Source organism: Drosophila simulans, chromosome X (assembly GCF_016746395.2).
Source record: "Drosophila simulans strain w501 chromosome X, Prin_Dsim_3.1, whole genome shotgun sequence".
Lineage (NCBI taxonomy): Eukaryota > Metazoa > Arthropoda > Insecta > Diptera > Drosophilidae > Drosophila > Drosophila simulans.
Window position 1 is genome coordinate 8,580,827 of NC_052525.2, and position 25,558 is coordinate 8,606,384.

Here is a 25,558-nt window from a genome sequence, read left to right on the forward strand (position 1 = left end):
TTTTAACCACATAAACCAGTAAATCAGCCCACTGTACCCACTGTACCGCTCGACGAAGAGCGTTCAGCGTTGAGCGGAGAGCGTTTAGAAAGCGCTAGCGACCGGCTTGCGATTGCAATTGACGTCGCTCATGGAGAGCGGCGAGCGGTGAGCGCCGATTGCGATTGCGATTGCCATTGGGTTTGGGATTGGGGAGCGTGGATCGCGGAGTCGGAGTCAAAAGCTGAAAGCCAGATTCAGTTGGCGGCGCAGACTCGACTCGTTTAGTTCGCCGTTTCGTTGAAGAGCGACGAGCGCGCGTGCGGCATTTCCAGCGCGGTTTTTCCAACCGCAACACACCAACTTCTGCGACCTGTGTACTGCTATTAATATTTTTATTGCATTTTTTTATTGTTTATTGTTTCTTTCTACCTGCAAACGTTTTGCTGGGCCTGAACTGAAGTGCTCCGTTGTTGAGTAGTGCATCTGCCTTTTGCTGGCGAGTGCTACAATTGTCGCACGTAATCGTGCTGGCAGTTACGCCTCAGAAAGCAGCCGAAAAAAAAAACGCAGATACAAGATACAAAAGTATCTCGAACACATGCGTTACGCTCAGCTGACTCGTCGTGTGTGTGAGTGTATCGAAGTGCCGGTGTGTGTGTGTGTGTGCGCTTAGCTTAGCTAACAAATTGGTTAGATAAATTAAGCAAAAACTGTGAAATTCGCGAATCAAAGAAAAGAAAAAAAAGTTACACAAACGAAATATACACGAAGGAAAAGCGAGCTGAAACTGAAAGTAAACAGTGCCTAAAACTTAAATTATACAATTTACATAGAAAGAACATATAGTTCACGATAACGCATCATAATACCCTCCCCGCATCCTCCCCCCGCGGCTGGCCGAAATATGTCACAATTCCGCGATAATTCATGGGTGAGTTGCGATCGAGTTCAGTTCGGTTCGGCTTGAGATTGGCACTAATTACCGACTAACTACTGCACGTATCCACGAGATACTCGCACTCTATCCTGCACTCGAAACTAACCCAAATTGCACAATTATCTCCCCCTGTCCCATTGCCCAATGCCCCTTACGCGAAACCCCCCTCCCCCCTTTCGACATCTTCTTAATTGGTCCAAATCGTTAATTAACCTGTGTGGCCATCTGTAAACCGATTGGCCAATTGGCCCCATGCATCTCTCGGCCTGACCCGATTTTTTCAAAAATTTCGCAGCTCGCCAAGTGCGATCCATCGATTGGGAATTGCACTGGCAATCAAAGTGGGTAATTAGGGAAATTTCTAGTATTTGAGATACATTCACTAGTTCCTTTGATTGCTTATTACCTTAAACTGCTTTTAAGGTTAAGAAAGTTACAAAAATTGGTCTATATACTTTCATGATCCTACTTATATTTCTATAAAAAAGAAACATTAGTATGCTCTTTTTTTTCGAGTGCATTTGCATTTGTGCCGACTGGCAATTGACTTGGGACTGAGAATTTTGACAGCTTCCGAAGCTTCGCATGCAGCGAGTTACCTTGGCTTTATCAGCGAAATAACGGTGTCGGGGTCACTCGAAATAACCTAATCAAATCGGTTGGTTTTTTAATTTTAATTTTTTTTTTGTTTTAATGGCAGTGCGTCGCGCTTTGGCGAACGAAAGTCGAACAGTTTTTGAATAAATTAGTGCGATGCAAAACACGCAGGTTAAGCGGGTCAATCGGCAACGTTGACAGGCATGGGGTGAAATTTATAGATTGGAAGTGCTGTGCAACTCGTTTATCTCGAACGATTTATCTGCGAATTATCTGGCCAAGATGGTGAAGAAAAAAAACTACTGCGGCAAGTGGTATTGCGAGATATGCAAAATTGGGGTTAAGTAAAGTAGGCAATTATCAATACTTTGTATTTAGAGATATGGATTCACTACTTAAGAGATGAAATATTACTAAACTTTTTTGCAATTAGTTTAAATTCGATTTAGTTTCTCTATATGTTTTCTGACTTTCGGTTTAAGCCGCAATTGGCTTAATGCTCGGCCTTTTTTTATCTCAAGTTGTTTCAAAGACAAAAACACACACCTACATTTTCCGAGAAATTTTCCAACTCAATTTCTGCATGCAATCTAGATCAAACATTATTTCCACACCTGAAGCAACCTTTTTCTACAGCAAATGCATTTGAATGTCGACGGAGCTTTCTTTTGTTTCTTCAAGAGTTAAAAAACTGGGAAAACAAACAGATAGGGTTGCACTGAGCGAAAAGAGCTATCTAAAGCCATAACTTGTTGATAACAAGATACTGTATGTATTCTAGTAAATAGAGGCATATAAAATAAATAGGAGAACCTTTGCGCCACAGGAATTTCCCGTAGAATCACTCTCTTTTATTTTTTTAGAAGCCTTTGTTTTGTTTCGCTGTATTTTTGTTGTTTATGAATGTGGATGCGTTATCGGCGTATCTGCGTAACTGTAATCGCATTATGATCCATTAAAATGCGCCAGCTTTTTGGCAGTTTTTTGTTTTTTGATAAGGTCTGTGGACACCCACACCCAAGGCGCTCCCTCGTCTGGCAACAAAACCAAAAACATTCGTAAAACCAATTCAAAATCCAGTAAAATAAGAGGAAAACCAGTTGGCCTGGCCCAAGTCGATTGCGCAAATGTCGTGACTGACGTCGCGCCAACGATTATCATCTTCTTCTGGCTAAGATTGAGATTCGGACTGGGATTGGGATTCGGATACGGATTGGGATGCTGCACCTGCACATCCAATGTCTGGCGGCTGATGTCTGCTTCCTGGTGGCAGCTTCAAGTTCAATTACTTCAGATTGTCGTGAAGGCATTGGCCATGGATTCACATCCATAGCCACAACCACAACCATATCCGAATCCACGTCCATGTTGGTCATCAGCAACTTTCACTCACCGGCAAGCTGACGATGACGATGTGTGCCTCCTGCACATTTTGTCATCGTTTTTCATGTGGGAAAATCTCTCGCCTCTGCAAAAGATCCAAAAAAAGAAAAAAATACCTAAACGATGGGGAAGTCGTGTGGAGGCTCGCTTTTATTTTTTTATTCATGGAAGCTGCGTTTTTGGGCAGACATTGCAAAATAATTTCCACAACAAGTTGGAAGGCCGTCGACGACAATGAACTTTTAATTACCCCAAAGACTCGTTTCGCAAAAGAAACACATGGAGAAAAGAAAAGGGGGCACAAACCTCATTCAAATGAGGTTCGCGGAAGGAAAATAAACGAAATTTTCAAAGGAGGAAAAGTTTCTTAGCTCTCCGTGATCATATGCAATTTAATGCCTGCCCAATTTGCTGCGGAACAATCGACTCTTTGTTTTTTTTCCTTTTTTTTTATGAGCAAAACCCTCCATTTCCCCAGCAGCAGATTAGATTTCAATTGAAGATTTGCAGATTGGCTTCCCTCGTTGATTTTCGTGGGATTGCCAGCCGAAAACTGGTTGCCAAATTATGAATAAGTGTGCTGTAAATACGATTTCTGGCTAATACCTAAGCGGATTGCAGTGCAATGATTAGATTTTTGCCAGCAGTTGCAAATTTGTTGTACTTTCTGTGCTTTGTGTCTTTAGGCCCATTTTTCAGACAACATTTTACATATGCATAGGCTGGAAAATGGTAAAACCACATTAAAAACGTATTTATTATAAAATGTTGGGAAAAGTGGTCAAAAAAAATTGGTTCCATTTTGAATGCAAATCAATTGGAAATTAAATTATGAATTCAAAGAGATATGCCTTTTCATATTTGGACAAAACTTCACAAGTTACTGGAAAAATTGTAGCATTTTTAGTCGAAAAATCATCAAAAACACTTTTTCCAAAATGTCGCTATTTACTAAAAGAATTTTTATCATAACTTGGCTAAAAATGGTCATATAGATGAAAGAATTACTGTTTTAAACAGTTTATTATCACTGCTAACGATTCCAATCACTTTTTGACGGATTTCGAAAAAATAATTTTTGGTTCAATTTTTCGCATTTTTTGTAAGGGGTAACATCATTAAAATTTGCAAAAAATGGCAAAAATTTTGAACTACCATTTTTTAACACTGTTTGTTTTGGAATTTAATTACGAGTTTAATAAGATATAGCATTCTATTATCAGACACCTATTTTTAAAGTTGTGACCAAAAAACTAATAGTTTTATGGCAAAAAATGGGATTTTCGCCTTAAAACAAAAATAATGAAGATATTTTAACCGAAAACCAGGAAAACTCCCTAAAATTATCGCTTGAACGGTTATTCAATCACACGAAAATATTTGTACACGCATCTTTAATGAAGCAATATAAAATTACCAACTATCTGTGAAGTATAATTAGCTAGAATTAAACGAAAGAAAGTTCAAGATTTCTTTTAATGTTTATTCGCCAGCCATAAAAGCCTTAAAAAAATACGCTTTTGCTGGCTTATGTAAGTGAGATTTAGTTGGCAAGAGTTAAACAAATTTCAAAGTACCTTGCACATGAAAAGATACGTAGATACATATTTTTTGATTGTTACCGCTGACCAAACGCAGAAATTACTGGCGAAAAAAGGAAATTTTGCGACAATTAAACAGTGAAAGTCGCTTAAAATGGATCGTTGTGGCATTAGTTATTACCCCGACTTGTTATTATTGCTGCCATATTTTTCTGTTTTTTCAGTTTATTTGTTTTTGTTTGCACTGCTGCTAGTTGGTGATATGACAGATTTAATAGAAAAGAGTTGGGAAATATGGCCAGAAAGATGGATGGCAGAGATGATGATAAACTCGGGCGCGCAAACTGTGTTCAAAATAATCATCACTTTTCGCTCTCCATTCGCCTTTGTTTGCCACTCTGCATTTTTAATTATATTTGTACAGATTTTACTGCTGCTTTTTTTGCCACACTAAACCGTGTATAGTAGTGCACACAGAGCTTAGAAAACTTGGGCTAAAACTTAAAACTAAAAGCCTCTCCAAAGGTTGGGCGCTGACCTTGAATGGAGTGGAGGATTTTGGCTTGAAGATCGGGCCGAAAGTCTATTTGCTGCCAGCCAAGTCACGTTCAATGCTAACCCACATTGTACAAATGCACATATGTGGGCCAGCATTAACGGTAATTGATTTTCAACTCAGAGTGCTGTGACCGATTCGAGAAGCCAAAGAAAACTCAGCGACGAATAATACGAAATACAAAAAAAAATACAAAAAAAAAAAATATAGAAAAAACGCAGCAAAACAGAAGAGAAACACACATCGAAATTGGTAACAAAAACGTGCTCAGACTTTGGTTTCGGCCTAGGGGATCTGGCCTCGTTAAGAGCACCAAGCGTATCTACAAGACAGCGACAAGTGTATCTGTATCTGTATCTTTCAGATACGCCAAACAAAGGGGAACGGGCGAAGAACTGTTCTCATTTCTCATTTCGCGGCGGTTGGAAAGTATTCAAATGCCTCAAATGGAGACATTCCCTTTCTCCGCCATCTCGAATTCGAAATGATTCCGTTTCTTTCATACCCTCTATAGTTGCTACCCTATATTTTATATTTATTGAGTTACAAACTGATCATAGCTCACAATTATTTGCTGCAAGCTGTGCAATATATATTATATCTGTCAAATGCTTGCAAAACTAGTTTATGGAAAAATGTTGGTTTCTTTTTAGAAAAAAAACAGCAAGCAACTCCACATTTGTGTGTCATAAAATGTGATGAATAGCTGTTGATTGCCAACTTCTTACTTATTCTTCATATTTATTGTATTTTCCGTAGTTATAATGAACTTTAGAGAACTTAATCTCACGCTGGAATTATATTTCCACATGCAGTACAAAATGCTGGGTATTTTCGAATTTAGCCCAGCTTTCTTCACCTTTTTCACCATTTTTTACCAGAGACCTTTCGCTTCAGTTCAGTGGGAGTCACAGCACCCACACAAATTCGCTGGATATTCGCATTCAGACCCGACTCACTCATTACCATTCACACACACACATCCGCATTCAGAGCTTCATTCTGTTGAATGCCACTAATTGTTGTCGGCGAACGGTGATAGATAAACAATTTACCTGAATGTGGAAATGCGTCGAAGAATACAAAACAAAACAAAAAAATTAGCGATAAACATTTGTCACTGGGCAAATGAAACACAAAAGGGGCGTTGTCGACTGCAACACTGACCTACATGATTGCGAAAATAATGAATAATTCTCGATCACATTCGTTGCTTCGAAGGTGGTGAAGGTTGCACTTCGATAAGACCATTTCGCAAATGTTCGACGAGTTCACTGATAAGCGATAAACGCTGAAATTAGTCAGTGGCCAAAACAAAAGATTGTAAAAATAAATTATCCACAAATATTGGAGTGACTCAAAAATGGATGGGATTTCTGCTGACGAAATTTCGAATTTATATTCTATATTTCACAATCAATGAATAAAACCCGAAACCAAACAACTTTGTGTTTTCTATAAATACTATACATTGTTTTGATGCGTGGCAGTAAGCCCGTTAAGTCAGTCAATATATGGAATCATTAATTTACAACATTGAATGAACATTTTGCAATAATAGCTAGATAATTGTTATTCTGCAACGAGGCTATTTTGTAACAATAGCAATTACATTTAATTGTATTATTTGGATCTTGAAAAGAGCGTAAACTAATAATGGGGTAAAAGGGTATGTATTCGTTAAGTAGGATTACAAAAATAAATAAAACAAACTACTCTTTTAGCTTGATAAAAATTTTTAGCTATGAATTGAAATGGTTATCAAAAATAGTTAGATTTTCGCAAAAAAACATTTTTTCCAATTGGTTTTTTGGTCAAAACTTGCAAAATAATTGCCTGAATGTGGAATGTCATACCTCATTAAAATTCTATTTAAATTTCCAATCGAACTGTGTTTAAAAATTAGAATTATATTTTTTTGCCATTTTTTGCAAATTTTGATGATGTTACCCCTTACCAAAAATGCAAAATTTTGCCCAAAAATTAATTTTTTCAAAATCCCTCTGAAAGTTATAGGTATCGTTAGTATTGGTAATAAGGAGTAAAAATCGATAATTATAAGAGCTTTCTGACCATTTTTAGCCAAGTTATACAGAAAAAACGAATCGGAAATATTGACTTTTTTCAAAAAATCGATCTGTCTTTTTTGTGAAAAAAATAATCCGTTTTTTTATCAAAACATTCCAAATAATGGTCCAAATATGGAATGTCATACCTTGTTGAGTTCGTAATTAAATTTCCAATCGAACTGTGTTCAAAAAAGGAAATTCTATTTTTTGTCAATTTTTTGCAAATTTTGATGATATTACCCCTTACCAAAAAATGCATAAATTTTACGAAAAAATAATTATTCGAAGTCCTTCTAAAAGTGAAAGCACTGTTAATTAGCTGATCAAAACAGTTATTAGTTTATATATTTGATACTTTTTACCCAAGTTATGCCGAAAATACACCTATAATATGCCTGGGTTTTGTTTTATAACAATAAACCCAAAGATGAATGTCTGATAAGCCATTTCCTTGAGACCTACTAGATAAAGATGCCTTTGAACGCCATAAATAAGTTAAGTTAAGTTTGGCCCGGTTAAATTCCTTTGTAATACCACGTCCGTGTGTGTTTTGAAAATAATTATAACAAATTGTATGATCGAACTGATCGATTTAATTGGCCCCTGGTCGTTCTCCTTGTGCCACTCACTGGTTCGGCGACAGTTCGATGAACTTGAGACGGAATCGCTGGATTGCGATAATGATAATGCCATCGATTGTCGGCCCAAATAGCTAGACTTTCATTAGCCGGCTGGCAGTGGGAATTGGGTGGTCCAATCGCATTCAGCTCGGACACTTCCTGATGCAACCTTGCTCCGCCACTGCATTGCATTGATGTGCATTGTGAATGGGCTGCGAAGCGTGTAACTAAATGCGAATTCAGCTAATAACGAAGGCATCCTAGCGAGGGCGGATCGTTGAGTTCAGTGAAATAACATCTGCCGAGAAAATTCGGTAATCCCCTATTATTCGTTCTGTGTAAATTGTAAAATTTCCTCTAGCACTCACATTCCAGCTTATATATGGTAATTGTATTTGCCTAGTCATATAAACCCAACCCAACCCAGTTCAAGTTCAACCCACCCAAAAACAAGAGAACGTCACTTACTTATTAATAGCTCCCGATACCAGTTTAAAGAGACATATATGTATCTTGCTGAATATCTCGCTAAAATGTAGAACTTTCCTTCGGCTTTCAGAGCCTTCAGTTTTCGCAACACAAGACCTTGGCCAGTTCTCATTTCCAGTTCTCATTTTAAGATCGCTTGGGCAAGACTCATCCAACTTGTTGGCGGTGAACTTGTGTGGCAACCTAGCCTGAATATCGGCGAACTTGGTTCCGCATTGGGCCAGTTTTTGTTTGGGCCTTTGTTAAAGGTTTTAGCCGATTTGCAGCTTAGCGTTTGCAGGGGGTGTTGTTACCAGTAGTATTTAATTGCCAACTGCCAATTGTTTATTACTACAGCTGAGCTACTCTTGACTGGTTAGACTTGTTCTACGCGAACATGTCAACTTTCTTTCGGCAATCGTCGAGAATCGGGTTTGTTGCTTTATTCTGTTTTTCAGTTTATCAGTTTTTCCACCAACGTGGTGGTGGCCCACTTCGTGCTCAAGCACTCATCTACATCTATATGAGCGGCCACGGGGCGTATGCGCAATGCCGGTGTAGCAATTGTCGGTGATTTGTTTGTGAGATTGAACACTTGCAAGTTGCAACGCAATGCCAGCCGCAACTGCGCAGCAATTCGACAGAGAAAAAACTATTATGTAGCTTAGAGAACTATTCCATAGAGATAATTACCATATTATTATAATTATTATATTATCTTTTTAAGAAAGAGCCACCTTAGCATTTGATTCATATCATACTAGTTAGTATATATGTCTTTCTGACTTTTCCAATATTTACGAAAGTATATCTTATCAATAGGTGGCTACTTCGCTTTTTTCCGCAGTGCAACATTTATTTACTGTCATTAACTGCTACTTAGTTCAATGGTTTTATCTACAGACATTGACTTCGGTCATGAGTGTATAGGCTATATATAGACCCGATGCATTAACGCGCCTTGAATCATCCTCAAGTTGGCACTTGTTTTTCAGTCTTGGCCAAAACGCCGGACGTTTTTCCAACATTTTTTTCTTTTTTTTTTGCCGGAAGTTGGCGCAGCCATAGTGCTTTTGGACCTGGCCAATTCGTGATCGTATATGGGCATGCCATCACGTAGTTAATAGAAAGTGGACAGGCCCAAAAGCGAACCTAACCCACTACCCACAGCCCCTCCTCACCTCGCACTATTTCACCTGGTACTTGGACCATCTAAATGTGTATATGTATTTGTAATTGCGGCTTACAGTTGCGGTCAAATTAATGGCACTACAAATCTCGCAGAGGAAAGCTCGCTGATGAGCAGAGTAATTGATATGTAGAATGCAAATGGCATTTGTTGAAGGTAAAAGCTTTTTTCACTTAGTCATTGATTCATCGCTAGTTCGGTTTCTAATTGTTTTTGAGATATAAGTAGAAATGTGTCATAAATAAGTGCCATAACAAACGTGAATACTGTTCCATAGAGAAAACGATTAGAACTGCAAACTTGAAGAAGATATGAACAAAACAATAAATAACCTTTGTTGTTAACTATTTAGCAATATTTTTGTTTGTGCCAATAATTTTGACCAAAAACTGTGTGTAAGCTGCTGTCCCATATTGTAATTATCCATTGTTATTTAAGCGATTATTTAGCGAGTAAACCTAACAATGCAAAATCCCTCTGCCCCTCAACCGACCACGCTTTCTCCCCCTCTCCCTCTCTCCCTCTCTCTCTCTCTCTCTCTCTTTCTCTGTTGGTCTATATTCTCCAAATCTCTGTCTCTCTCGCTCTGGAGAAAAGCTCGCCAATGCGCGATCGTACGGCGTTTTGAAGAGTTTGAGGAGCTCGGCACGTTATGCCAAGGCCAAATCCAAGTCGGCCATTAATCTCAATGCCCATCTGAAGAAGCAGCAGAAGCTGGAGGAAGGTCATCCCGAGAAGAAGAGGCAGGATAAGAAAATACTCAGACAGAGTGTCAGTGAGGATCAGCCGATCTATGCGAACGTGGACGAGGTTATACCGATCCATTTAGAACCGGAAACCGGATCCGAAGTCGATGCTCTAATGGGTAATGCACAGGTAAGCGGACCCAAAACCCCGGAACTCAGCTCCAGACCTCCAGTTCCATCTGCATCCGGCTCCATTGCATCCCATCCAACAAACAAAAAAAAAACCGAACTAAACAGATCCCAGATTTCAGATCTACGGATCGGTGACATCAACCCATTGGAGCGTTTATAATCTCATTTGTTTAGCAAGACAATCGAGAGTTGAAATTAAATTTATTACGTGCCCGCCCTTCACTATACCACCCCCATTAAAACCCCACTTTTCGGTGTGAATTGGTTGCGATTGTTAAACCCGTTTGTCCAATGGCATTTAGCAGCCAAGTGCAAGTTGTTCAGCAGTACAAATCATATAGACGAGCAGTAGCTAACGAGTACCAGGCAAATAAACCCTCTGTACCGAATATAGAACAAAAACTTGAGTATACTCTTCAGATATGATTGATTTTACTACTGAAAAGGTATAAAATTAAGTTGCCAAAGCACTAAGCCATGATAAAAACCATAAAATTTTGGCAATTTTGTTTATAGCCTTAACAAGTCTTCGAATATCGTAAAAATACTTTATTATACTATAAATAAATCTCCAGAGATTTCAAATATCTAAGCACGAATAAAGTATTGCATACTTTTCGGCGACAGGTTAAGGTGTGAAACCTGACTGAGGTTTGCAGCTAAGCTAAGCAATGGTGCTGGAACTGGCTAAGCAAATGGAAAAGCTACAAATATTTTCAAACGAAACTTGCAAAACTTCCCACTTTCCGCTTCGTGGTGTCAGTTTAAATTAAAGGCTAGAAATTAATTAATTATGAATCGGTGCTGGTTACTCCATTAAACTTCAGTCGCTCATTAACCCCAGCCCAACTTAACTTAACCTCCGACTAATTTATGTACAAACTATGTTCTATATTTTTCTCACCTGCAGGTAAGCACCGCTGCAACGGTAATCCGTCTAAAGTTAATTTTTCTCCTCAACTCGCAAACTCTCAGACCAACAACAATGACAAGTAAGTTTGATAAATGTCACAACTCGGGTTAATTAACATTTTCAGACACCAAAAACAAAAGGAAAAAACAGCAAACAAAAAATTTCCGCAAATAGAGAAGAAACCCGAACTTCGGGTTTCTTTCGTACTCGAATGTCGGTCAAGCGGCAAGTGCAGCGTTCATGTGAGCGGTTTCCACCGATTCCGATTCCGATTATAATCGACCCCCCCAGCACCCCCCTTCTAACCGACAAACCGAAGATGCATAAATCTGAAGCGCATGCCTATCGTTATGGTTATGCAACCGGGAACGGAACCCGACGATCCGAAGATCCATAATACCGGTACTTGTCAACGGCGTCGCCTCACTCAGCACGTGCATTTAGCTGCTTAAATTTATTGTATCACTCCGCAGACGTCGCCTATGGTGCACAGTGGGACCAAGATAAGCAAAATATAAATCAATGTAAAGAAGAATTTAAAGAACTACAAAGAGCAGAGGAATTAAAACTGAAAACGAAACACAACCGAGACTAAGAACATCACAATTGGATATGGAAAATATAAAGATTATGAAATGAACAAGTCATTTATCACAAAAAATGTTTGTTAACACCTCAAAGTGAAATTCCTGCACCCAAAGAATCCGAATGTATGATAAATAATCTTTGCCGATCTATTAACACATACAATTTATGCGAGACTTTTAAAAGTTTACACTCGACCTGTCTTAACAGCATGTCTCACTAATTTTTGCCACTTAGCAATTAACTGCACAATTAATTAATCAAGCCACGCGTCAATCGAGGCCCACTGTGCAACGGTACATTGGCGGGCCAATCAGTGAGTACCGCTTTGCATGCTGCGCGGCGGCTGCGACTGCGCGCCGGCTGCCTGCGGTGTACCGTAAGTCGGCGGATCAGCCTCTTCTTCTTCCATTCAAATATTTTGGCCTACGCGTTGTCAACGACTATAACAATAACAAAATCAAATGCAAAAACAATAACAGCGCAGCAGGAGCATGAGAGCCGGCTAGCGGATGAGAGCGAGAGGGGGGAGAATGAGAGTGAGAACAGGTGCAGCATCAATGCAACGAACTATTGCCGCTCTCTTCGCACTCTCTCATTCTACACTCGCGCTCTCACTCTCGCTCTCTCCCCCTCTCTTTCTCACTCGCATTCTGACAGCGCTGCACAGGCAGAGCAGAGCTCAGTCTGCTGCCGCGCGTTGTTGACGTCGCATCGTCGACGACGTTGCTCTCCCGTCGCTGTTCTAAATTTAGTCACCGACGCGTTTCTGTAAATGTCGCCGCTGCCGCCGTCGACAAATAACAATAATAACAGCAACAATAATTACAGTTTTATTTATTTTCGGTAAATTTTGCACCAGTTCCATATACTTATTGTATACTCGGTACATACTTTGTTGTTTGCATAACAGCAACACAAATTAGCTAATTGTTTTTTCCAGTGTGTATGTGTGTGTGTGAGTGCGAAACGTGCGAAGAAACAACAACAATGCCATAATGCAGTGAATTTGGGTTTTTGTGTTTTGATTGATTTGATTTGGAATCGAATGAGAATTGTTTTCGTGTGACTTCTCAAATCCCCCAGAAACTCAGGAGCCTTAGATAAACAGTGGTAATCTTATTTTAAGAGACCGCTACAGTCAATGCCCCCTGCAACGAATTTCTGCATCCGTACAGAATGAAAAGAAATCACCAAGCAGATAGTTAGACATAGCCGGTTGGAAATATGTATTGAATAAATAGACCTTTAGTCTTAAAATATTAAAAACACATACTGTTTACGACTTTTTTTTTATGACCATTTTTTCTAGTGCATCAGATACAAGTGCATCTTGTATCTTCTACTTTCTTTAACAAATCAAATAGTGTCGTTTGAAGTTCTTTCAATTTTCGCTATCTGCCGACCTTGTTGCCAATTCCAAAATGAGCTCAAGTTTGCGCGGCGTGACAAATGACAAGCGCATCTGTCAGATGCACCAAAAAGAATCTGTATCTTCGCTCGCCATAAATTTGCCGAAATTTCCTTGGCTAAATCGCATTCAGCGTAGATTTTCCATGCACACTTAGACCGAATGGCCGAAAAACCAAAGTCTAAACATCTTGAAAATGTGCCAATTATTTTTGTACAATTCCCAAATAGAACACAATAAAAACCATGGACCATAGACCATGTCTACGCATCCGTTCATACACATATATATACCATACATACATATATCTGTCCAATATCTGCGGTGTATATGTACGTATTTATAGATATTATGTGATCTTTACATGAATGTTCTCTTTTGATGGCCGGTTCTTTGGTTTAGATAGCGATTAGCATAATTATTTATGGCCCAGCAATTGTTGGGGGCCTTTTGGTGGAACTTTAGTTTCTGAATAACGATTAACCGTTAGGTGTTGATCGAAAGCTCCACAGATGAACCTCGCTAGCCTGAACTATTGTCACCTGTTGAAGAGTCTTTCAAAATCATATGTACTCTTCTGTATTTTACGATTCAAAACTCATTTGACGTCTAGAATTGGTTGGACTTGGAATTCAGCTTATGCCTAGAGTTTCAGCTAGCGAAGCTTGACTGTAATTCGATAGTTAATTAGCCACTGGCACCATATTCAACGGATTCCACAGACAAACACAATGACGAAAAACAAAGCATAAGCCCAAAATGACCGAATGTCGAATAAAAATAAATGCAGCCGCTTCTTCGGCTGCTTCTTCTGGGTCTTCTGCTTAGTCTTCAGTCTTCGGGGCCCTTCTCATCTCCCCTCATTCTTCCATCCCCCCCTCCGCCATCGTCTTGGAAGAACAAACGCATTTCTAACAAGATTGACAGGCATTCAAAGCAAATGAGCGACTGAGATGGCCAGCACACACTGCCTAACGGCAATAGGCAGAAGAATCGAGGCAAAAAACTACAAATAAAATATACAAAAAAAAAAAACTAAAAAAACTATATAAAAGCTCTTCAAATCGCGTCCCCGTCATTTGCTGCCTGCTGCAACACTCGGTTGCATGCTCGGCATGTCAATGACATTTAAGAAAAATTGATTGAGGCGGCACCGCGAAACGGGTTAATTGCGTTAACCCCTGACACCCACATGAACCGAGTGCAGCAGCAAGACAGAAAAACAGAATCACATGAGGAAGAACTTTAGGAGTTGGCTTCTTCTTCCCAGTTAAATGGGGTTTTCCATTAACTTAATGATAGACTACTTTAAAATCAAGTCAAATTATGTCTATCATTAAAAGAATTATATGGGAATGGTGCTCTCAGAAAAGGAACTCCTATCTCACTCGTGCTTAATATATCTAATGTTATTTGTATTTATTCATAGATACGTGCACAGAACTATCTTACTTTCAAAGCTTAGATTGCAGATACATACATCATAATTTCTTCCGAGAAAAAAGAACTTTCAAGTACACTTGTATAACCACCTTATCGCATTTGGCGATTACATAGCAGTTTCTTCTTCTCTACGGAATCCATTGATAAGAGCGTTTTCGCCAACTTCCTTAATCCGTTTATCTAGCTAGGTTGAGTATCCGCACCATCATCTCACATCATCTCGACACCCCGGCGAACGTGACCTACACGAATCAGGTGGTCGGATCGGATCGGATGGGATCGGTTCGGATCTGATTAGATCTGTGAGATAAAAGACGAGCCGGGGTGAACAAGAGTTTTAACCATTTGAATGGCATTCGAGAAATGCGGGGAAAGGCAAACAGAGTGGTTCGCCATTGAATTGCCTCATTAAGAGAATTATTTTTGCATTCGGGGCGCAGACCTTGCGCATTTGGCGCAACATCCCGCGATAAGTTGTGAAAATATTTGCGTAAGTGAAACAGAAAGCGTCGACATGCAAACATTGTCTATAAGGTTTTTTTTTTTCGTATCTTTTTCGACTTGGCTCTATCTACCCCATTTTCATTCTCTATTTTTGGGTGGCGCAGAGAGATCGAAAGATCAGCCGATCGCACACGAAGCCAAGTGTAAAGGGCAGGAAAATCAGTTTTTCAGTATTTTTTTTGGCAACTACAACTACACGTTTTGTTTATTGTTCTAGACATTAAATGAGATAAATGCGCACCATAAACCACTGCCTGGATACAGCAGTGGAATGAGATTAATGCCAAGTAAATAGTCGCATAACATCTATACCTATATCAAACGCAGCACACTATATACATGTTACATATGTATTATTAACAAGAATTCAGCGCAGGATGACATTAGTTCAAGGTATTCGTACCACAGCAGAATGAGCCTTTTTTAATGAAAAAGTTTACTGTATTCAGGTGTTCGCACTTTTTGTTTATGGGAATTAATTTCTATATACAATGGCGACGACAGAGGCAAAAGTTTAGTGCCTGGCATTAAGGGGCATGAATATTGCACACTCAGAGAATATAGCAAAGTTATTGTGAATAAATATCTATATTTTTCTATTTCCATTTTGAAGAAATTGTTCTCAGTGCACTGGCGGCACAACTTCTAATTGGTATAAAAACTAAACTTCAACTGAACTATAAATCAGTCAATCACTGTTGAAGTTGCAGCTTGGAAGTGAATTAGAAAATGGAAACTTAAGAAATCAGAAAAAGCAAACATGGCATGGAAGTGGGTAATAGACGGTGCTCCCTTATGACCTTATATGGCCTTGAGATGACCTTGAGTGCGATCCGTGGATGCTTACAGGAGTCGGTGCCACCAATTATGGCCACTCGGCTGGCATTGTGTGCGATTAATTCCTTTTATTAATCATAAATTGCCATAAAAGAAGGGAACCAGCCAAAAGGGACGACTCGCAATTGTCGGTGGCTGCAATTGCCGCAGTTGGCAACTCTATTTATAGAGTCCAAAAGGCCCACGGACAGAGTTATTCCACTGTTTATCTTCGTGGGTCTTACCCCCAATATGATCTTCCGTCCGTCTGGCCATAATTTATGTTATTTGACTTTTAAACCTGAACTGCGATGTCGGCAGAAGGCTTCCCATAATTGCAGGTTCCCCTTGGGTTCCCCCTCGCATCTTTTGTGGCTCCACCTTTTTGCACTTCCCCAAATTGTTCATCAGCTGGGATTTTTGTTTTCCAGTAGTAAAGGAAATATGAATTGAATCTTTATAAATATATGATTCTTTATTTTTAATCAGATTTGCAACGAGCAAGAAAATTTATTTATCATTTTTTAAAGCAAATATTGGGATGGATCAATTGGTGTAAACCCAGATTTCTGTCCCAGTGTAGCACTGCTTACTAAACTCCCTTGCAACTGCTTGTGCGGCTTTTCAGCTAAAGCTAAGCTCGCTCATTAGTTGAATTGTCTTTTGACTTGTCACACACTCCACTTTATTGCACTCCACCTGCCTCCGCGAAACGTGACATATCGCAGACGGTGCGATTAACCCCTCTCGCTCCCACCCTTGTTGCGCATCCTCTTTGGCTGCTTCTTGCTCGATGCAAATGCTATTAGCCGCAACAACAAACAAGTGCAAAATGTAATTAAATTGTTTTACTTACTACGGTTTCGCACGTCGGCCATTTGAATCGCGAAAAGTGTAACAAAGGCAACCCAGATATCTACAGACCTACGAGTACAGTGGTCACTGGGTAAACGAGATTGTGGTTCTTCTTTTCGATTAACCAAGCCTGATATGTAAATTCTATTTTACTAAGGGACTGAATGACTAAGCTAATGTAATTTTGTTAGGAACCGTCTATAGATAGTAGTTATATTCTCGTTTCCGAGTCTTCACTGTGGAATATATGCATTTGTAGAAATTTAGCACGAACCTTACATCACATTACAGTTATAACAACAACTGGGTGCTTAATGATCGTCGCTTGTCCCCAGTTCTTCTTCTCTTTCTCCTTACTTCCCCCATCCCATTGCTCCACTTTGGGATGCAATTGCAACAACAGAAATCGGAGTTTACCCGCGTTATATGCTCATTTGTAATTAGAAAACTAACTCTGCCCAGGGAAAATGAGAAAACAATTTGCATTTCATTCAAGCGAAGTAAAGGAAATTGGAAAAGGGAGGCGGCGAGGGAGAGAAATCGTTGAGAATAACCATTATCTGACTTAACTCGAAAGTAAATAGTTCATAAATAAATGATTTATATAATTACCAACACGGAATGACGGTGGATAGAGAGGCAGAAAGAAGAAGACGAACAGCAGCGGAACGAAGTGATCGTAAAACAGGCACAATAGGGGTTAAGAAATTTGATTGGTAATCTCTGAACGAAGAAATATTGTAAAATTGTCTATCTCTATTTACTTTTTTTTAGCTTACATACATATTTATAAAGTTAAGTCAAGATTAAAAATAATATGGGAAATTATATTGGGTTGGCTTATATTTTATAGTATATGAATTGATTTATTTTCAAAGTGATCCTATTTGCTTGATCGTTGCTGTGGATCCACACTTGATCGGCCAGACACAAAACAGAAAAGGAGACAGACAGACGTCGCTGCCACCGTCGCAGTCGGCGTCGCTGTCGATGGGGGCGCCACGGGCGGCGACTTTGCAGTCGCTGGCTTGGTTTTGTTATTCCATTTATTCCAGTGCACTATGGTCCAGAATTCGTTTTTTTTGGCATAAAGTCTAAATTTTTATGTCAATATATCGTCCTCTAGCAATTATTTTCTAATAGAAAATTGATCATATAAATAAAAACAAAAAACAAAATTGACCGAAAGCTTCACTAAATCGTTTTATGAGCTTTTAAAGTTGAAGTGTTAAAAAGCTGATTGAGAGAATGCAATTTCCGAAAAATTACCTTTCTTACTTTTGCATGTGGTATGATCGTTAATACGCATCCATAAATTATAGTAAAATATGGAAAATAAATGCCAAGGTATGATGTTTTTAACGTATGTAGGTAATATATGTGAAGTTGTACTGTTTTTATGTTGTGTGACATCCAATTTATGTGTATTTTTACAGAAAATTCTAACGTGTCCCCTGTGTTTCGTGGAGTATAACTAATTTTCTGACAATTTCTGACAAAAGTTAAAAACGTCAGTTTGTACCTTTAACTATTGTCTTTCACGGTAAAGTAATATCTTTTGCCCATTTTTGCTCGTTTTCTTAAAAATTTGATTTTATATAGGCAATTTCGAGTTCAGACATAGCGACCTCATGGACATTTGGAGGCGTAACAATAGGCAAAAAAGTTATGTTTCAGATTACGTTTATTCCGCAATCAACAACAATAATCAGGAATCGAAAACGACAGAAGAGATTGACAAAAAAATAGTAAATTTTGAATTATTTATTAAAAAAAACTGCTCGAGTGTAACAGACAATTAGACCGATTTATTTCCAAGCATACCAAGTGGATGGCGTCAAAGATAACAATTCTTGTTAGTGATTTTGAAAACTCCAAGACACCGAAGCAAATGGGACGCCGAAACTTATCTTACCAAAATGCAGGAGAAAGATTAAAAAGGAAACTGAAAATACGAGTGAAGCCCGGAATAAGCTTTACAAAAGGGACCGACTATCACATGCAAAAAAAGATAGTCGGATCAATAGGATGAGTGATATTTTCCACAGAGCGATTGATAACTCGGACCCACTATTATCAACAATTAGTTTAAAAGAAAGAGAGAGAAAAAATAGGAAAAACCACTTCCGAAGGCAGTAATAAGTCTTTTGGAAATACAGTCTAATTTTAAACCTGATCCATGAGACAAAATATTGGATTCACAATCTGATTCTGATTCGAGTTTAGATTCGGAAATTTAAAATGTAGAACTAGAAAAAGAAAAGGGGGATTATTTTTAAAACAACAATATACACGACTTTAAAAAAAAAAAAAAAAAAAAAAAAAACATGATATTTCGTTGACTCCTGAGTCATACTAGTCGTTAATATGGGAGGCAAGAGAGGGCGTGGTCGCACAGACTTCAAATTTTCTGTGCAAACTATTTGTGATTTAACAACAAAATGTACAAAGTTTCAAGTCTGTAGCTCAATTTTTAGACTTTATGCCAAAAAAATCGAATTCTGGACCACAGTGCAGTGGCCAACGCAGCGATTTGTGCGTCTGCTTCTATTTCCCCGTATCTCTTCCCACCTCTCTCGCGTCCCATGCCTTCCTTCTGCCCCCGCACCCCCCACCTACCCTCACTCTTCAGCACAAAACCGATTTGTAATCTCTACCTGCATCGAAAACTGGAGCACAGAGGAAGGGAATCGGGTGCTTCACAGAGGGGGGAAAGGTGAGAGCACGGTGGACAGAGAGGGCTAGGGGTCGCCAGAAGGTGAAGAAGGGAGCGGCCTTTTCCTTACATTTCTCCCTATTCTTAGCACCGTTCTTAAGTCACTTACCCATTCCTTTTCCTTTGGCTCCTCCTTGTTTTCCTGTTCTGTTCGGTGTGTTTATGTTATCTGTGTACTTTGTTATGTAGGTGAAACATTGCCTGCTTATGTTACTTGCTACAGGGTATTACGGGTATAACGGTTGGCTATTTCGGATTAACCATTTATGGGTGAAAATGGGCTTCCAGTGGAATTTAGATTGCCTTAGGCCATGGCTGCCACTTTTCATGTGAACTAAATTAGGGAGTTAAAAGCTTTTACATTTCTTTCAGTGCCTCACTTGCTCGCGTTTCTTCTGCAACGACAGGTGTACAGTTCGGCATATCTAAAATAACAAACAGTTAATAGTTATTAGTGATAACTGTAAATGCATGCAAGTGCATACCCACTACATTTTTGAATTTAACTACAAGTGAACAAACACTGTTAAATTCATCTGTTTTGCGATACGATTTCTTGTGCACGAACGTATTAAAATAATGTGTCTCGATTGAATAAAACGAATATTTGTTATTTCCCGTATCACATTTACACGTTAGCACTCCGTAGAAAAGAATTTGCGAACTGGATTAACGATTATGACAGCACTTTGATCGATCTGATTCCTTCCAAAATAAAAACGGATGCTTTCCCATCGACAAGCGTCACTTCCAGGTCGACTCTCGCTCTCCTCTTTTGGCGCTCTCTCTTTGCTCTCCCCCTTTTCGCCGTTCCTTTCGCTGCGTTGCATTTGTTGTTGCTTTACCTCTCTCACGCACGCACACACACACACACAGACGCACGAACGAGAGTGCAAGTTTAGGAATTGGAATTTTTGTAATGTTTTTGTGTCCATAAATCGAACAGCCGTCAAAGATGAACCACCTGCGGGTGCACAAATTCAAGCTGGGCGGCAAAGATAATGCCGCCATGGCCGATTTGCCCCAATCGGAAAACACTACCAATAATAACAATGATGTCGAAAGCAATAATAATCAAAAAGGCGGAGCGAAAGGATTTCTGGGCAGGATCAAGCGCTACTCGGTGCTGGGAAATAAACTGGGACGTCGCAATCTCGGCAGTATGAATCTGAATCCGCCGAATAATATCGTGGATAATTCCGTTTCGCCCACCAAACTCCATACTGGAAGCTACAATATGACCGGTAGCCATTCCGATGATCATCGCCTGGAAATCGGAGCTCCGATTTTAATATCAACTACAACATTGGACACCGATCGTTTCGATGTCACGGAGGCGAGACTCAAACAGATTGGCGGTGGTATAGCCCAGACCTCCAGTATAGTGAGAACCCTGACGCCCAGGAGTTCGGATGAGGAGGAGTTTGTGGACGCCAGGAGCAGTCCGCAGCAAATGGAAAGGGATGAGGATCTGCAAATTGCTGATGATCAGGGCGAGAAGAACGATCGCGATCAGAATGGGCTTCAATGTCAGTTTCCTAAGGAGCCACATCGTGAAGAGGAGCTGGGGGACTTAAAATATCTAGACGACCTGGACAAGCCAGAACAATTTGAGACGCCCACACACGAGGTGGAGGAAAAGTTGCTGGCTGCCCAACAGGAAGTGAAGCGCCCCATAGTGCCCATACCCATTGCCATAGATCCCCCAATCAGACGACCACGTATTGCCCGCCAGCCAAGGCAATCGCAATCCGTTCAGAATCTGCATCGCAGCGAACTGAAGGTCTACCTGCACAAGTCCAATTCGATGGCGCTGGACATGAATGCCACGGCTCCGGCAAAGCTATGCTTGGACTTGAATCTGCCCGAGTTGCCGGAACTCTATGGAGCCAGCGAGCTCAGTTTGGCGGCCAGTGATAATAAGGAAAATCTGCCAGCGGTGAAGCCATCCGCCGAGCGATCGCCCATACCAAATGGTGGCTTCATGGCCCAGCAGCCCCATTTCAAGAGCCTAGACTCGTTCCACCTGAACACCCGCACCCATTCGCATCAGAGCTCCCAGCAGAGTTCCCGCCAAAGCTTGGCCTGCAGCAGCAGCAATGGGGAATACGACTTTGATCTGAAGTCGGTGAGCTATCAGAGCCTGAATGCCCAGAATCTGTTCGTTTCGATTGACGAACTGCAGGAGCTAACGCGGCAGATCAACGAAACGGAGGACTTTGGCAAGGAGATCGATCTGGAGTACTGCGCGCATCGCGATCAGTTGAGACCCAGCGAGCGCAGGATCACCCTGCTGAAGAACAAGAACCAAACGCTGATCAACTTCAATCACAACAAGGAGAAGCTGCGTAAGGGCTGGCACGGCATGAAGCACTGGCTGGGCGAGGAGGGCTCCAAGATCAAGGAGGCAGTGCGCCAGCAGACGCCCCTCAAGCGTCTGGCCCAATCACGGAGCAATCTCAACCAGTCAACTGCGGATGCCAGTCGCCAGTCAATGTCGCCGGAACGCACTCATCGCGATGTAACCGAGAGCTGCGAGGATGTCACCGAACGCACCGAAATGGAGTCGTCCATGTCGCACCGAAACAGCGAAGAGGATCTGTCGCCGCATGCCAAGCGGTTCAAGGATGAGGTACAGGTCTAGCCGCTTGTTGTTGGTCTGGGGTTGCTCCATGGGATGGGTGTATTGGGCTAAACTGTATACTAATGACATTATTGCTATTCTAAACAGGGACAGAACGGCTTCGAGGAACTCCGGCGATATGTGAAGCAGGGCGGTGATTTCAGCAAGGAGCTCATCTTTGTCCTGCAGGAGAGGTGAGTCAAAGATCAAATTAAGTTTGTTTGATTGATCCAAATAATATTTTTAAACCTTACAGAGCCGATTCGGAGCTGATCTACTCCAAGTCGCTATCGAAGCTGGCCAACAAGCTGAACAAAGCAGGCAGGGAAATCCCCGGAAGCGTGGCCGACGCCTGGCGTGGAGTGGCTACGGAGATGGAGAGCCGCAGCGACATCCATCGCCAGTTGGCGGCCTCGCTAACGGATGAGCTGGTCAAGCCGCTCAAGACCGTCGTCGAAGGGCATCACAAGGCGCGCAAGGCGGTAGGTACAATTAAAAATCCAGCTAGATAAATAACTCTAAGCAATATTCCCAATCCTCAGGTGGAGAGCAACGTGGACAAGGCGGCGCGAGTACTGGGCGAATGGCGAGCTAGCGAAGCGAAAGCCAAGAAGGCCTCCCATACGGCGGCACGCGAGAACGAGAAGCTGCAGGACGCGATGCTGGATGTGCGCATCCAGAAGTCACCATCGATTGCCCTGCTCCACCAGGGACCCAACAAGCAAGCCGCTGAAAAGGAGCTAAAGTCGGCGGAGAAGGATTGCGTCAAGTTGGACAACAAGCGTAAGAAGGCCGAGGAGGCGGTGAAGCGTGCGGATGTGGAATACTACACCCTGTGCGTGCGTTCGGAGCGAGCCCGCGTGGACTGGGAGATGGCCGTGCTCCGGGGAAGTGCCCAACTGCAGAGCAGCGAACAGCAGCGACTGGGCAATATGCACAACTTTGCCCAGCAGTATGCACGCCTCATCTCGGACATGAATCCGATCCTTGGCGGCCTGAGCACTCGCCTGCAGCCGCAGCTCGATGCTTGCAATGTGGCCAAGGACATGCAAGTGGTGCGCCACATCCGCCGCAATTCGGAGGGACCCAGTGAGCAACTCCTTCCGGACTTTTACTGCGAACACACCACGCTGGCCATGAATCGGGAGCGTCGCAAGCACGCTCTGATCAAGCTGCTGCAGCTGGTCAAGACCGATCTGGAGCGGGAGCGACGATCCCGCGACGGATTGAGGGGACTGTCGCAATCGCTCAACCATCAGGAGCACCAGAACATCACCGATAAGCTGTACCACGTAGGTTTATCACCTTGTATGAATCGGTAGGAGATTTCATTGAATATGGTTCATTCTAGATCCGTTCCATGCTGACCTATTTGGAGGGCGCCCGCCTCAAGCTGCACTCTGCCCTCTTGGAGCTGGACCACAAGCCCAGGGCCACTCACCCACTGGCCCAGCACATTCATGTGGGTTATTATTGATAACTTAAGGAACTTAAATGGTTTTAACGTCTTTGCTTAACCCACAGGTCACCCGTGATCGCACTGGATTGCAGCAGAGCATCCTGAAGGTGCCCAACTGGCTGAAGAACAACGACAAGTCGCAGACGCTGCAATCGACCAGTATGCTGGCCCACGACATCACCGACATAACCACTAACCACGAGGATGAGCTCCCCGACGAGAACTGCTCCCACCTGCACAGCAGCAGCCATAGCAACAATAATAGCAACGGCTCCTGCACAGACGTCAGTTCGGTGGTGAAGCCGTTCAACCGAAGCAAGAGCAACATCGAGACCAATTTCACCAGCCAACCAAAGATAATCTCGACGACGAATGCCGCGGTTGCCGCGTCCGTTAAGTCCAAAACCCTGGCCAATCTGCAGGATGGCCATCACATTAACCACCAGCACCATAATCATCATCATAGCGATCGTGGCCAGGCGGATGGTGGATCCAATCAGCAGGACTCTGATTTCGATGAGTTCAGCTCGCAGGACGAGGACGACGAGCCGCAGCAGCCGCCGCAACTGCCGCAACCGCCGCAGCAGCAGCAACAGCAGACGTTGCTGCAAAACCCAACCATCAATGGCCAAGTGCAGACGCAGCATTTCTATCAGAATGCGCAGGAACTGCAGAAGGGCCAGAAGAACGGATCCGCTCCAAAACTGGGCCGCTGCAAGGCACTTTATAGCTACACCCCGAAGCTCTACGACGAGCTGGAACTGAGTCCCGGCGACATCATCGAGGTGCATGCCAAGCAGGACGACGGCTGGTGGCTGGGCGCCCTGCGCAACCACATCGGCATCTTTCCGGCCACCTATGTGGAGGAGTGCGCCTAGTAGTTCTAGTTGGGGATCGCCCTTCCAGCTTCCCTCCATAGCTATAAAAGAAAAAGTGCGAATGAGTGTGTGCGACTGCCAGAGGAGTGTGTGTTTGCCTTGTGGAGCGATTTGTTTGACATGAAACCACTGAAGGAGGATTACTTAAATCCAAAGGCGATTCAGGAATAGTTGCAGCATCAAATGTTATATTAAATTCACTCTAAATTCTATTTGAACGCTAATATGGTTCTTTATTGACAAATGAAAAGCATAGATTTATTTTTAAAAGAGATCATTTAAACTCAACTAAAAAATTAAGAATAGTTACACTTTAAAGAAGTTTAATTCTTTTTGTTTTCCCTAAAAGCGGAAAAATGTACTGCATATTTTTTGTGAACAAAAACTTATAACCTAAACTTCAGAAAATATCTTTAAAAAAAAGCTGTAAGCAAGCGAAGAACAACAAATATTTACGTTTTCGTGCAATCAGCACTAATTTTTCACTTTAAAAGAAAACATTAAGAATTAATCACTTAACTTCATTGAAAACGAACAAAATCGAGAAAGCAAATACTTCATTTTTGTTAGAACAATCTTTTTGTAAAAATGAAAATATTTTGTTTTGCTTATATAATGGTCCATTTTCTTGGTAGACAAGTTAAGTCAAACAAAAACCAAAACTTAATTGAAAACTGAGAGAAGAATATTGAAATTTTTTGCAAGGAGTGTAAATATTTTTAATTTTTTTTTAACATTTGACCGATTAATCAGTACTTTTTATATTTTTCGCCACAAAACCGTTTTTAATTTGATAGCCACTCTATATTATTTTCTTTTATTTATGCCCTGATTGGCTTTATGGTTTTATTTTAATCGTTTAGTTTTATATCAAACAAATCGATCCACTTTAGTGTTACGAAGTTAGTTACCCTGCTCTTGACTAAATGCTGATCCCAAGGACAGGCCTTTGCATTAAGCATACTATGTAATCTACGAGTAACGATTGTATTAATTTTATATATTTTTTTTATTATGTTAACTACCAATTACAGTTTATGTTTAGCCTCCAGTTGAGTCATTTACCATTTATCGATCCTGCACATTAATTGTAGCGCTGGTCCTCATCAATAAAGCAAAAATATTGTTATTTCAT

The 25,558-nt window shown here is 41.1% G+C and overlaps 1 protein-coding gene and 1 long non-coding RNA gene across 11 annotated transcripts in view; one reads left to right on the forward strand and one right to left on the reverse strand.

Moving 5' to 3' along the window:
- LOC27209327 overlaps positions 1 to 20,085 on the reverse strand; it is a 118,420-nt gene extending 98,335 nt beyond the window's left edge. For all 6 annotated transcript variants that reach the window (XR_006542063.1, XR_006542064.1, XR_006542061.1 and 3 more), the window contains exons 1-2: positions 19,949 to 20,085; positions 19,573 to 19,888 (exon numbers count right to left, since the gene is read on the reverse strand). This is a non-coding gene — a long non-coding RNA (uncharacterized LOC27209327). The remainder of the gene's footprint in view (positions 1 to 19,572; positions 19,889 to 19,948) is intronic.
- LOC6725493 (nostrin) lies at positions 242 to 25,557 on the forward strand. Of its 5 annotated transcripts, XM_016173644.3 has the most exons (8): positions 242 to 913; positions 9,940 to 10,218; positions 20,410 to 22,095; positions 22,195 to 22,280; positions 22,343 to 22,568; positions 22,629 to 23,378; positions 23,438 to 23,548; positions 23,611 to 25,557. In XM_016173644.3, the coding sequence occupies exons 1-8, from the start codon at positions 887 to 889 to the stop codon at positions 24,421 to 24,423; spliced, it is 3,978 nt and encodes a 1,325-aa protein (XP_016038620.1). In that variant the 5' UTR covers positions 242 to 886; the 3' UTR covers positions 24,424 to 25,557. The 5 variants fall into 5 exon arrangements, with proteins under 5 accessions (XP_016038620.1, XP_016038619.1, XP_039152834.1 ...); XM_016173643.3 differs by lacking the exon at positions 20,410 to 22,095 and having other exon boundaries at positions 244 to 913; XM_016173640.3 differs by lacking the exons at positions 242 to 913; positions 9,940 to 10,218 and adding an exon at positions 12,375 to 12,564.
- Position 25,558: the final 1 nt, after the last annotated feature.

Excerpts from the sequence above, each read along its gene's own strand:
- LOC6725493 (XM_016173644.3), top strand. The coding sequence starts at position 887 with ATGTCACAATTCCGCGATAATTCATGG. Across the intron at positions 22,281-22,342 it reads ATCTTTGTCCTGCAGGAGAG|AGCCGATTCGGAGCTGATCT; the intron begins GTGAGTCAAAGA and ends TAAACCTTACAG. Across the intron at positions 22,569-22,628 it reads ATCACAAGGCGCGCAAGGCG|GTGGAGAGCAACGTGGACAA; the intron begins GTAGGTACAATT and ends CCCAATCCTCAG.